We start from the raw sequence: 14,700 nt of genomic DNA on the forward strand, positions 1-14,700 counted from the left end.
CTACATGAGATCTTGCTTCAGGAAAACTTTTTTAAAAAGGCAATAACAAATAACATGGACATCTGGACAACAAGAAAGAACACCTGGAAACACAAGAAGAACATGAATACAGTATATGGATGTTCACATGAGCACCTAAGATGCTTATATGTGCAGACACATGCACATTTAGACACAGTGATGACCAAGGACATGGGTATGCAGACATATGAAAATGGACTTATAAGGGGTGGGGGAGATGGCTTAGTTAGTATACTGCTTGTTGCACAAGCATGAAGACTTCAGTTTGGATCCCCAACACCCATGAACAAAAGCCAGCTATGGTGGCATGTGTCTTCGGTCCCAGTGCTGGGAAGGCAGACAGGAGATCCCTGGAGCTTCTGGAGACAGCCTGACTGAATCCAAGAGCATTGGGTTTGGTGAGAGACTCTATCTTAAAAAATAAGTTGGGGCCAGGTGGTGGTAGCACACATCTTTAATCCCAGCACTCAGGAGGCAGAGGCAGGTGAATATGTTTGAGTTTGAGATCAGCCTGGTCTACATAGCTAGTTCCAAGACAGCTAGGACTGTTACAGAAACACTGTCTCGAAAAACCTAAAAACAAAACAAAACAACCCCCTCCACACACATATTAAGGTAGACATTCAAGGTAAAACTCTACCCCTCCCCCAAGCATGAATGTACATGCATGTATGCACACATACACACTTACACATACACACACTTAAAACTCTACCCCTCCCTAAGCATGAATGTACACACATGAATGCACATGCATACACACATATATACACACAAATAATGTGCATATAGCAACTTGCATAGCAAACACATACACACACACTGACACACATGTACACCCACACGCATTCACATACCCACACACATTCACTCCCCCAACCCTACTTTTTGACTCTCTTTCCCCATGAGTGTCACTTTACGGCTCCTGTTTCCTGCTTGTTCTATTATTCCTCTCCCTGGCCCAACAGGGGACCTGGTGTCAGTGTCAGAGACAGTAGAGTCTGATAGCACCCTTTCTCCACTGCTTCTCCTTGTTCTGGGCCTTGCATGCCCAGTTTCCAGGACACATGAGGTAAGCATCCAGTAATGATTCTTGAGTAGGGGCTGTGGATTCTGCCTCTGAGGAAGGGTGAAGAACACTGTGTGACCCTGAGTTTCTGTTTCTACCTACAGCAGGGACTGCAGCCTGTAGACAATCCAAGGGTCCTTGTTCGGGTCCTCTGCTCCAGTCTAGGAACTCTGTGAGGACAAGGTCTAGGTACTGAGAGCAGGAAGGATGTCTAGAAAGGGTCAAGACTGAACCATGGTGGTGGTTGTAGGGTCCCCGCCTGGTAGGCCTGAGCTATCTCAGGTCACGTAGCCATCAGGGATGTGAGTAAGGCCCGCTGGTAAGGAGTGGAGTTGGAACCCTTCAGCGGCAGCTATAGCCTGGTAGGGTGACAACCCCAAGTCAAGCTTGCTCCCTTAGAGACCTTTGTGATGGGCTTAGAGAAAGCTGAGGTCTAAGAGGGCAGCGAGTGATGGGCTGAGCCTGGGCCATGGCTAGGGCCTTAGGAATGGGCACTCTGGAGAAGGCAGACTGCTCAGATCTGAAGACCTTGCTCATGGTCCTCCGTATTCATCTCCTGGGTGGTTAAGACTCAGCAGGGGGCACAAACAGCATCTGTCTTGTTCACAGGTCACATACCAGAGCCCAGCACAGTGCTGTCTAGAATGTTTGGAAGAACTTGGTGAATATAGGTGGATGGGTAGATGGATGGGTCAGTGGGTGAAATTACACTGTCTTCCTATGGAAGAACCGGATGTGGGTTTCTGGGTGTCACCTGCGCTGACAACAGTGGGATGCTTGCTAGCAGGCCTCTACTGTGCCACCTGCCTAGCCACATTGGCTGTGACCCTCAGGACATCTGCTGTGCTCTCTTGGACTGCACTGCCCTTCAGCCTTCTCTTACCTGTCATCCATCCTCTCTGAGTGATCCTAGCCTCCCAGTTAATCCTGTTGGGGTACAGGGACCATATATTCCAACCCTGGCAGGAAGGCTGTCCCTCAGCAGGGCTGGGTCTCAACTCTTCCTAGGGTCACACACTGCCAGACCTTTGTGACAAATGACTACCGTAGATCTTCCATAACGTTTCCTTCCCCACGCCATAGATATCTTAGAAAAGGTTCTAGAGGTGCCATGCTCATGATTAACCTTTATTAAGCTCCCACGGCTTGCCAGGTGCTGAGAATATTCTGTGGGCCTCCCTGCTCTGAAGCTAGAGCACAGAGCGTCTCCCTGTGGGGGCACGTTGAGGACACATGTAGGCAGCGTGGTGACGGCATTGGGGTGGGGGTGCGGTGTAGGGCAAAGAGGGAGTGAAGCTGGGTCAGGCCATACCTCTGACGCACAGGGACATGTGTGAGGCTGTTGCCCGTCACAGCAGCATGGCAGCTGATGTTGACAGGTACCATCTGGCCTGGAGCACGTGATGACACAGAACCAGCAGCTCACGGGCTTGACAGCTGGCCAGCTGGGAAAACAGGGCTCCCAGGAGAGTGGGGGGGGGTGTTGTTCAAAGGCATCTGTCTGTGGGAACTGGAGGCTCTGGGCGGGTTGGGGGCTGAGGATGGCAGGCTTGACACATACAGGCAGATGGAGTACATGAAACTTCTCCGATTTCCTCCCTGACCATCTGGAGAGCCACCCATTCCCCAGGAATTGTTCCCCAAACAATCACACAGGCAGAAGGGAGGAATTGGAACCAGGGGCCGCCCACTCGGGGTTTCTCTTGAAGGGTCAGGGCCTCTGAGTACTTCTGGCTTCCTCCACGTGCTTCTCCAAACAGATCTGCCAAGAAAAGAGTTTGAGGAACACACGTCCTCTCCCGACTCCAGACACCTTTGGAATAATGAGGTCAACCTGAGCCAAAGAGAAGCAGCCATCTGCCCAAAGTCTTGTGACTTAGTGAGCACATACTGTCTCTGGCCCTTCTTATCAGGTCCCTTAATTGGGGACCTGGGAGGGGTAGGAGCCTAGAAGCTTCTCATTTGCAGTCATTGACAGTAAGGGATTCTTTCATTCTTGTGCTAAGTGGAGAGGATGTGAGTATATGTGTTAGAATGTGTAAAGTGTTTGTGTGTGTTTGGGTGAAGTCCTAGGTAAACAGCCAAGTCAGAGAGGCAACCACCCACGTGACCTAAGCTCAGATGAAACTGAGCTGTTTTCAGCGGAGATGCTATGACCACCAGTGTCCAGTGACAGGGTGTGAACCTAGGCACACAGTCTTCGAACAGTTACCTTCTCCCCCTGGACCCTGGACCCTAGGCAGAAGGCTCATCCTGAGAACTCAGGGCAAACTTACTCCTGGGCCCATAGAAACAACATCCTGTGGTACAGGGGCTCCTGGGTTCACAGTAGAAGGTAGGTGTAGGGCGAGGGATGGGTGGGGGTGGCTCATGTGACTCTCAGAGTGATAGCAACCTGGATCTCAAAGTTCCTTGAAAGACACAGAAGCCAATTTGTGTCTTATTTTATATTTTATATTTTATTTTATATTTAAAAAATACTTTATTCATTTATTTCGTGTGGGTGGGGCGAGGTAAGTGCAAATGTGTCACAGCTCTCTAGGTCAGAGGGCAGCTCCAAGGAGTTGATTCTCTCTTTGCATCATTTGAATCCAGCTCAGGGCATCAGGTTTGGTGGCAGGAAAGCTGACCCTCTGGACCACTTGCCCACTTGATGCTCTATTTTATTTTATTCTTTTTGGGGTTCAGAATCCCACTGCATCTCTCAGGATAGTGTCCTGAGACAGTCAGTCTCAGTCCTATAACAATCTTGTTAAACATAATTTGTTATTTTTAAAAATTTTATGTACATTGGTGTTTTTCCTGTATGTATGCCTGAGTGAGAGTATTAGATTCCCTGGAACTGGAGTTACACACAGTTGTGAGCTGCCTTGTAGGTGCTGGGAATTGAACCCAGGTCCTCTGGAAGAACAGCCAGTTGTCTTAACTGCTGAGCCATTTCTCCAGCCCCTATGATGTCCTTTGGCCTATGACATCCTATGACAACTTTGGGCTTCAATTTACTAAATGCTGGGACTGCAGACAGTCATGACACTTGAAATGCAGGACACTATGAATGTACAAACCCTCTCCTCCCGACCACACAGCAAAGAAACATGATTAAATATTTGAGAGGTTTTGAACTCTCACATAATCCTCAAGTGGACATGAGGGCAAGACTTAGAGGCACACTGTCATCTTCTATGTTCCCGAGCGCCCCTGCTGCTCAGGTTATAGCCCATGGTACTCCCCTCCATTAGGCACAATCCTGCTTGGCTGTTCTCTCTGCTTTAAAATCCATGTGATACTTATTGGGGGAGACTCTGGGGATACATAAGTCACATACCTGTGCTCAGCTTTCAAGATACGTTGGGTGTCCTAGAGAGCTGTCTATTGCGGTGATAAAACTCCATGACCAAAATCAACTTGGAGAGAACAGGGTTTACTTCTTCTTACAGCTTGTAGCCCATCACCCAGTGAAGTCGGTGAAGGAACGAACACAAGGCAGGGACCTCAAGGCAGGAATTGAAGCAGGGCCTCCTTGCTGACTTGTTCCTCATGGTTTGCTGAACCTGCTTTCTTATGACATGCAGAACTGTTAGCCCAGAGGTTGTACCACACACAGGAAGCTGGGAGCCTGCATATCTCTATGTAACTGAGGCGTAACTCAGATGATAAAGTACTTACGTATTACACACAAGCCTGGGTTTGATTCCCCAATACGATTTAAAGGTGGTGGTGGCAGCACGTGCCTGTAATCCTAGTACTTGGAAGTCGGCCACAAAAGGATCAGCAGTTCAGGGCTATCTCACATATCGAGTTCAAGTCAAGCCTGAGCTGTAGTGCATGAAACACTGTCTCATGGAAGAGATGGATAGATAGAGAGACAGACAGATAGATTGTGTGTGTTTGTGTGTGTGTGTGTGTGTGTGTATTTGTCTGTTTGTTGGGGGGCTGTGGATCATGGCACATGGAGGTCAGAGCGCAATATTGTGGAGTCAGTTCTCACCACTTTTGTAATTCTGGGATCAACCTCAGGTAGTCAGGCAAACAAGACAAGCACTTTTTTTTTTTTTTTTTAATCCACTGAGTCATATCCTTGGCCTACTTTGGGCTTTCTTGAGACAGGCTTTCATGCATATCCGTTAACCTTCAGCTTGTTATGTCACTGAAGCTGGCCTTACCTGCTAATCCTTCTGCCGTCACTTCTCAACCAATGGAATGGCAGATGAGTGTCATCACATCTGACTGTTTCCCGGGTGTCAGGTGTTGTTTATCATGACCCATCCTCTTCCAACTGCCCAGAGCCACCCCTGCAGCTGGCTTATGACCTCTACTGCTCAGCCCCTTTGAGCCTGCCACCCTGTGCCTTGACACACCTGTATCTGTCTCAGGGCTTCAGAAACGTCAGCTTGACACTGATGGGGGAAGAATCAGAGGATTAGCTAGTTCAAAGGCAGGCTTTCCGACCTATAAAATTCTTTTTCTCATCCAAACCCTGGCTGTTGTAAGACTCTGTAGTCTCAGCTCTGGATTTCAAAGCCTCTTTTGCAACTCTGAGCCGAGGATTTGCCTCTTTGTTCTGGTTCCCTTGGAGAGTAGCAGGCTGGGAAGCCAACTCTGCTTATGAATGGAGGGGAACAGATGGAAGGGAGCGTCTTCTGAGAAACCGCTGGTTCTTAGTTAATGCCTCCCTTGACCAACCACCCTGTCCTGAGCTTCATGTAGATCCCCCAGGGCCGAGTGGTTCTGCTCTTTGTGGACTGGAGGGGGAGGGAGGGGAAGACCACACTTTAGAAAGTGCCAAAAACCAGGTTGGGAGATGGCTCAGCAGGTAAGACCAAGCATGAGGTTCTGAGTTCAAACTAGAATCGAGGGTAGGGGAAAGGGGGTGGAGTTATCCATCCTGAACTATCTATCCCTAGATAGCTCAGTGGTTAAAGCACTTGCCTCACAAGCATGGGGACCAGAGTTTGGCTCCTCAGAATTGGATAAATGCTGGGTGGCTCCCCCTGCATCCTCCTCCCCAATTCCAGCCTCAGAAGGCAGAAGCAGAGAATCTCCAGAAGCAGCTCTGGACTTCTTTGAGGGACCTTTCCTCACTGAATAAAGAGGAAGAGTAAACAAAGATGACTCCCAGCATCAACCGTGGTCCTCTGCATGCATGTGCATCCCATGAACAAATACTACCCACGTGTATGCCTTTATACCACATATCACACACAGGGGGGAGAGGTGGAGAGAGAGAGAGAGAGAGAGAGAGAGAGAGAGAGAGAGAGAGAGAGAGAGAGAGAAAGGGAGAGAGAGTAGGGAGTACTCAGCATCTACATAAAATGGGTATGGACTTATGCCCCTGGAACCCCAGGGCTGGAGTCAGAGGATCTGGGGATTGCTGACCACCAGCCTAGCTCCAAGCACAATGACAGTATTAAAGTAGGACAATCAATTTCTCCTCTGGCCTTTGCACCTAGATGTGTGCACCTGACACACACAACTGCATGGAATGCTATTTTCTTTACTTATGGACAAGCTTTTTTTTTTTTTTTTTTTGACAAGCTTTTTTTTGTGTGCTCACACTTAACTGTTTATATTTGGGTGGTGTGTGTGTGTGTGTGCTTGTTCATGTATTCATGTGTACGTAGATACAAGAACACATGCGTGCATGTGTGGTTTTGGAGGTCAAAGAACAACTTGAGTATTGTCCCTCAGAGGCCATCTACCTTGTTTTCTGCGACAGGGTCTCTCACTTGCTTGGAACTTGCTGATTAGACCTGGCTGACCCATGAGCCCCAGAATCCATCTTCCTCAGTCTCGCCAGTGCTGCGGTTTCAAGCACATGTTGTCACCCACCACACAGCTTTTCACGGGTGTTCTGGGGATAAGATTTAGGTCTCCATGGATTGGGGACAAGTACCTCACCAACGAATGCCTCCTCACCCTACACTCGGCTCAGGCTCGTTCTCCAGGTGCAAGGATCAAGGTTCGGAGAGAATGAGGAGCTCAAGAGAACATGAAATAGAGAGGCAGCCCTACTCTCCTAGGGCTCACAACAAGCTTCAGTCCAACACCCCATGACAGAGTCACCTGATCAGGAAGCCATTTTGTAGCATGGTGCCCCACTAGGACCCACCATGATATCCTGGATTCACCATGTCCACTGCTCCCCTTTGTCATACTCTTGACCTCTGTTGCTGCAGCTCTGTTGTCCCTGGGGGTGGAAGGTGTAGGCCGATGATCATGTACTAGGGTTCCATGGAATGTGATCCGAAAGCCACATCTGGGTTCATGTTTCACTGGGCTGGAGGAGAGGCACGGCAGAGACAGACCTGGCCCTGTGAACTCCATTCCACTATGCATTTCAGGGCTCCGGGATAGCAGTAGGCTAGAGACTGCCTGTAATTTGCTATCAGGAAACCGTGAACCTGGGTCCTCTGGACCCAGGTTCTTTTGAGTCTGCTTTGGGACCATAAGACTCTTAGTTGCAGGATCCCTCAGTCTGTCCCTTGGTTAAGCAAATGCAGAATCCTCATGCTGTGATAGGGAGAGGGGGTGTTTCTGTTTCTTGGCCTCTCTTTGTCCTCTCCAGCTACAGCGACATCTTCAAGTGGGGTACTCTGGATATCTTGTTTTCAGGCAGAGAACAAGCATTTGACATGCTGGGAGGTTTCTCTGATTTCTCCCGGCCAACTGAGTCACTGATCCAAGGTGTGGAAAGCTTTGACTTCATGTTGAGATGGATCTGCCCCTCAGCTTTGACTCTTCCCAGCTGTGTGACCTTACTCAGGCTGCCTACCCTCTCTGAATCTGTTTCCTCATCTGGAGAGTGGGAGGGTGGTGGGGGATACAGTACCTGCCTGGTGGATCGGCAGTGAAGGATAAATTAGACAGCCCGTAGGTGCTCAGTACCTGACAACGCTCATTACCGTGTGGGAGAGAACCAAGATGAGAGGGGGATGCCGTGCAGGCGTCTTCCTGCAGCTGTTGTTCAAATGTATGATTTCTGCTGCAAGTCTCTCAGTGACCTCATACTCAAAATCAGCACCAAAGGCAGATGCTGCCTCTTCGCCTCCCCCCTCTGCCTCACCTGTGGCCACACCCTGGGAACTCCTGGGCTGTGCTGTGAATCCCAGCCCCACTTCCACCACTGACCACCTTCAGGAAGGCACCTCTGTGCACACTTCCACCACTGACCACCTTCAGGAAGGCGCCTCTGTGCACACTTTCCTGCCTTCTCTCACCTTCTCTTGTCCTTGCTCAATGCTCCTCTCTCTTATCGTAGCCTCCCCTGGTCACTGGGGAGTCCACTCACCTCTTTTCTTCCTCCTCCTCCTCCTCCTCCTCAGTCCTTGCTACATTTCCTTCACAACCTGACCACCACTCCTTTTCTGTTAACTCTCCCCACTGGCAGAATACCGCCCTCAGAGGTACAGACTGTGACCTTGGTGTGTATATTCACAGCAATCCCCAGTGCCCAGGCCTAGAAGCTGGTATTGGATGTTTTTTGAATGAATACCTTAAAGACCATGGGGAATTAAGTTCTGGACAGCCCTGTGGCATGAAGAAACCATCACTTTCCTTTTCCCAAGATGAGAGGCTTAGACTTGATCTGTAGGAGACCAAGAACCCATGAGAATTGAACATATCAGTGGGACAGTCCCTTCCGGAGGGCTTTTGGAAGCCAGGGTCTCTAGCTTCTTGCAGATATTAAGAACATCACACACACCCACGAGACAATGAGCCCTCTCCTCGCCCTGATATTTCCTGATTGGTTCTAATAAGCTGGAGTCTTTGCTTTCGAAGAACCTCCAGTAATGTGACTTTCTGTGTCAAGTCTTTGCCAGCAGGCAGTAGCCCTGGCTCAGGGCAGGGCGGAGCACGCAGGAGCAGCCTCGGCAGGGTTAACAGGGGAGAGGTGCCTGCAGGGACACAGAAGGGGAGACAAAAGCCTCCTTCTGTGTGATTTGTCAGTTTTTTGTTCTTTTATTTAAAAGAAAACAGATTTAGAACAAGCGTAAGAAAATGTGAACAAGCATGAATGCTGGAGACTGGGTACAGAGACGTTTATCTCTGAGAGCACTGAGCTGTTTTTGTATTAAAAAATCTTCATACAGATTTGAGGGGTGGGATAGGATTATTACAGCTGGTGGCTGGCAATAGAGAGTCCATTTTAAACTGGGGGTTTGTCCTTCAGGTATTTTTGCAGTGTGTGTGAACAGAGGGTATAACTGGGCCTGGGTTGGGAACCTAGAGCTCTCAGAACCCTGGCTCTTCCTTGCAGGTCTCACTTTCCTCCTCTCCTGGGAAGTGGGGAAAGGCTGAGGGGCCCCATGCTGCGGTGAAGCTAATTCATTAGTGACACCTCAACAGGGACCAGGCTCCCCGCAGTGCCAGCGTGACTCATTGAGATGATTGCTTCACTGCCAATCTGCGTGGGCCCTGAGCACAGCAGCACATTTTACCTTTACCCACTGAGAAGGACCTGGTGGGAGGCAAAGGTACAGGATCTACCCAGAGCAAGAAAAAGACCTAGAGGAAGCAGAGGGCTGGCCTCCGTACTCCAGGAGCAGTGCCTGGCTGGTACAAGAGCAGAGGCACTCACAGGGCTTCTGGGATGCCCACAGAGCCCAGGAGGGCTGCCTGGTGCTGCAGTGCCAGCCTGAGCATGTGGTGAGGGTGGGCTGACTAGGTTCCCTCCTCCACATCGAATGTCCCTTGATAAAGATGCTGAAGAGATGTAGGGGGCTGGGAGGTATTCATGCCTGGCCGGATTTGCCCTGGTTTCCCGGTATGTGAGTACCCACCTCCTCTGAGAAATCCCCTCATGTAAGGAGAAAGGAGAGTACTGGGTTCGGACTTAACACAGTCTAGGAACTTGAAGTTGAACCCTGCATAGCTGGGGCTGAGAATTCTTCCATCTGAATTCTGATGTCTGGGCTTGATTCTTTCTGCAAATGGATCCCTTTTACCTTGCCTGAGGTCCCCACATGATTTTATTAGTTTTCCCAAGGATGGAGGTACATGGCTGCTTCCTAGTAACAGCCTGCCTCTGTCTGTGTCTCCCATTATCTGCTCACCCCAAGAAACGCCTTGCTTGAAGACCACTGTTTTTGCTCTGCCCTTCTGTTCCCTTAGCTCACAAATACCTATTAAGGATCAGAGGAGAAGAACCCAGGAGTGAAAAAAGGATTCGCTGGATGGTTTTATCTCTAGGAAATTTAAGAGCAAGCAAAGTTTGACCCCTGACGATAGATGTCATGATCCAAGTTACCTCTGGGATGTGGAAGAGGTGTGAGGGAACTTTTGGGTAATAGAAATGGGACATAAGGACTGGGGATGTAGCTCAATTAGTAGGGTGCTTTGCCCAGCATGCTCAAGGCTCTGGGTTCAATCCCCAGTACCACACAATCAGAACTTAGTGGTGCACACCTGTAATTCCAGCGTTAGAGAGGTGGGAGGACCAGAAATTTGGAGGCTAGCCCAAGCTATGTGAAACTCACAAAGGAACAAAAGCTTAAACAAAACAAAAAGCCAGTGACAGCATTTGTCAAACTGCACTCAATATCACTGAAGGACACCCCCAGCTCTTCCTTCTTGATATCATTATTTTTAAATTTTCGGATAGATTCTTGCCCAGTCTGGTTAAAATAGTTGGGGTGGCAGTGTGAGTCACCCTGTCCCTCTTTTATTGCCTCCATTCTGAGACAAGGGCTTGCTGTGTATCCTGTTAGCCTTAAATCACTATATTGCTTCGGCTGACTTTGAACTTGCAAAAACTCTCCAGTTTCTGCTCTGAGAAAGTTCTGGGATTGCAGGCCTTAGCCATCACACCTGGGTTCTTGTTGTGTGTTGTTGCTCAGGCTGGTTGACCAGCGAGGGCTGTAGAGGTGAACCAACGTGTCTTTCTTCCACTGTCCTAATGTTGAGATTGTCAAACATTGGATGGTTTGAAGGACACTAAGGTCTGTCCCAACAGCCAGGTCAGAGAAGGCAGGGGGAGGAGGTGTGAGGTCTGTTGACTGAGTCCCTGGGTGCCATCCCTTGTCATTGCACAACCCTCTAGCAGATTTGCCTGATCCCTGGAGACTGCTTTCCTCCTCATCTCTATGGGATTAGTAATTCTTGTTCTCCTAGTTTCGGCATTGTGAGTCAGAAACTCTGTTGAGGAAAAATCCCCTGGAGGGGTGGGGTGGAAGGATATGTTTTCTTTTACTGGGAAATCAGGTGGTTAGGAGTTAGGGCTCTTGAGTCACACTGCCTGGCTTCAAAGGCCAGTTTTTTATTGTTGTTATTTTGTTTTGTTTTTCTGGGTTTTTTTTTTGTTTTTTGTTTTTCGGTTAACCAGCTAAAGTTCAATCTCTTTGAGCTTCACTCAGTGCCTCTATCTTTAAAACATGGGTTTTCGCCCGGCTTTGCGCAAAGAGCCGGGCGCAGGGAGCGTAGGCAGAGTGGAAGGGGAGTAGGCAGGTCAAAAGGCTGTTGGTGAGAGCAGCGGAGACACAGAACCAAGGTGATTACCGTTGGTGACACTCAAAGGTGATCACTTGTTCCAGTCCTCCGCCCACCACAGTCACACGCAGACCTTGGGTATCCTCGGGCGGGCCTGGATAGCAGCTGCGGGTTTGGAGTGTGAGAGCACCAGCAATGGGCGGAACCCGGCGAGGGCGGAGTCAAACATAGTCCCGCAAATCCTCAGATCTAAAAAAGGCCAGAACATAACATTGTTCGTAGTTAGTCCAAGATAGTCTTGAGGTGACCCCCCCCCCACTCGCCCCACTCACTGGACAACTGGTCACATGCCGCTGGATGTGAACCAAAAAGCAAATGACCTCGCCTTCCGGTTCTCCACCAGGGTCCCTCTTCAATTTCTTCAGTCCTAGGTTTCTTCCTCCTGGGCCCACTCGCCTTGAGGCACGCACACTATATCAAGTGGCACGCTGAGGCAGGTGTAGACAGCGTCGGACGTCGGGGCTCAGCGCTAACCGGTAGTGTGCTAGGTTTGCGCTCAGTGACTGCCTTTGGCTCGGGCTAGCTCCCGGCAGGGCTAGCTAGCCAGGGATCCACTTCAGCTTCGGGACCCCATTCCCGCGGCCGCCTTGGCCACGCCCCACCCCGCCCACCCTCTGCCTCATTGGCAGCCGCACGCGCGTCGGGGGTTGCCAAGGCGACGGGTCGCTAAGCTGCGAGTCAGCTCGAACTCGAGCCAGTCGGCCTCCGGCGGAGGCAGCGGGGGAGGCCAGAAGGCGGGCGGCCGAACGCGGTGCCGGGCGGCGGGGCCCAGCCGGGCGCCTCCTCCCGGCACGGCCCCCCTCCCGGCACACAGGCAGGCCGGGGCGGGGGGCCCCCGGGGCCGGAGCGGTCCGGGCCCCGTCGGGGCGGCCGGGGTGGGGCGATGCAGGGTAGTGGCAGCGGCGTCCCGGGCTGGGGCCCGTGACCATGGGTATCGCGGAGTCCACGCCGGACGAGCTGCCGTCGGACGCCGAGGAGCAGCTGCGCAACGGCGAGCAGCAGCTGGAGCTGAGCGGGAGGCGGCTGCGGCGGCTGCCTAGCGCCGTGTGCGCGCTGAGCCGCCTGCAGAAGCTATATGTGAGCGGCACCGGGCTGCGCGAGCTGCCCGAGGAGATCGAGGAACTGCGCGAGTTGCGCATCCTGGCGCTCGACTTCAACAAGCTGGAGCGCCTGCCCGACGGCCTGTGTCGCCTGCCGCGCCTCACGCGTCTCTACCTGGGCGGCAACCGGCTGCTGGCGCTGCCACCCGACTTTGCGCAGCTGCAGAGCCTGCGCTGCCTCTGGATCGAAGGCAACTTCCTGCGGCGCTTCCCGCGGCCGCTGCTGCGCCTGGTGGCGCTGCAATCGCTGCAGATGGGCGATAACCGGTTGCGCGCGCTGCCCGCGGAGCTGCCGCGCATGACGGGCTTGCGTGGCCTCTGGCTCTACGGCAACCGCTTCGAAGAGTTCCCGCCCGCGCTGCTGCGCATGGGCCGGCTGCACATCCTGGACCTCGACCGCAACCGCCTGGGAGGCTTCCCGGACCTGCACCCGTTGCGCGCACTGCGAGTTTTCTCCTACGACCACAACCCGGTCACTGGACCCCCGCGTGTGGCAGATACCGTTTTCTTAGTTGGCGAGGGCGCCGTCGAGCGCATGGCTGAGCGCGACGAGCCCATTCCGCGGCCGCCACCTCGGCGGCCAGTCCGGGCCTTTGAGGATGAGGAGGAAGAAGACCTGCTCATAGGAGGCGCAGGACCCAGGGCCCTGGGGCCCGCCAGGGACAATCTCCGAGCCTTGGAAGCCCCTCCATGATTGGGCAGCTGAGCCTCTCTCTGCCTTGAGTGATGGGCTTGGCCACTCTGGAAGGAGGGGCTCTAGGAAGCCGTGACTGTCTGGATATAGGGTGCCGCTGGGTCTCTTGGGGCAGTGAAGGAGTGGCATTGAGTGAGCTGCCTGGCACAGGTCTTAGGCTATCTTCAGACACTTCTGGGTAGTAAGAAAGACTCCCCGGGCAGACCTCTGGGCAATTTTCAGATCAAGAAGTCTGGGATAGAGTCACTGATGGTCCAACAGATGAGCCGGTTCTCACCTGGAACCAGGTCACCACTATCCACAGAGTCATTCTCACTCTGACACTGGATGCCCAGGGTGCCTATCACTTTCGTCTGGGGGTTGGATCGCCTAGGCCTACTCTAGCTGTTGCTGGAGTCATTACCTCTGTGGCGAATTGTATGGAGGCAAAACTTCCCCTCTGTGTGTGTGTGTGTGTGTGTGTGTGTGTGTGTGTGTGTGTGTGTGTGTGTGTGTGGAAGTGGGGAGGTTCTGGCCAGAGGTAGGGCATAGGGACTGTCCGGGACAGAAGCAGGACACACCTTAGCTTCCCTCAGTTCTCCACCAGGTCCCGATATCTGTACGGAGAACAGAAGACAGGGTCTCCACTCCACCTTTCCTTCTGATCTCTTCTCCCATCATGTGCTGAGAGATTGCTGGGCAAAGAGATCTTCCCTCTCCTACAGCCTGTGCCCTCAGATGTCAGGTTTGAAAAGAAGCCACTGTGCCTCTAGGGCCTCCTGCCCCGAAGACTAGGAGGCTGCTCAGGCCTCTCTACTGCTCTCACTCTCCATTTCCTTACATGGGCACAGCCAGGGTGGCTGGCACGGCATGGGGCACTGGACAGGCACTATGTGCCTCTACTCCGTCACCAGGGACAGCCTCCGAGGGGGTGAGGAGACAGGCTTTGCAATTCCCAGGGTCAGATCCAAGCAATAACAGGATGAAGGGGCCAGAGGACACTCAGGGACACTGTCAGGGGCTGGAGCCCCAGAAGGTAGTGTTTTCTTTAGGAAGAAAAAAAAAACTGATTGCAGACATAAATTATATTTCTTGGAGAAAGAATGTGTGTTTCCCACATGTCTATTTATTTATAAGTCCGGGAGCACCAAGTTCCACTGCTGTGGTTGCACCTCCCCCACCCTTGTGCCCCGACACTCTGTGTCAGAATGACCCTGGGCAACTGTTGTGTCCTTCCTGTCTGGGGAACAAGTGCGGGCTGCAGAAAGAAATGGTGTTGGCTCCCTGAAACTGGTCTCCTGGCATCTTTGGGTGTCGCCTTCCCCGTTCTGGCTCACCCTACCCTAGGTTGT

General features: G+C 51.8%; 1 protein-coding gene across 1 annotated transcript; it reads left to right on the forward strand.

The window, feature by feature from the left end:
- Positions 1 to 12,241: 12,241 nt before the first annotated feature.
- Lrrc10b (leucine rich repeat containing 10B) lies at positions 12,242 to 14,638 on the forward strand. Its single transcript, XM_048457835.3, is given in 1 exon segment — positions 12,242 to 14,638. A coding segment is annotated over 1 exon segment (879 nt). The 5' UTR covers positions 12,242 to 12,502; the 3' UTR covers positions 13,382 to 14,638.
- Positions 14,639 to 14,700: the final 62 nt, after the last annotated feature.

Source organism: Myodes glareolus, chromosome 7, assembly GCF_982192425.1.
Source record: "Myodes glareolus chromosome 7, mMyoGla1.1, whole genome shotgun sequence".
NCBI classification, from domain to species: domain Eukaryota; kingdom Metazoa; phylum Chordata; class Mammalia; order Rodentia; family Cricetidae; genus Myodes; species Myodes glareolus.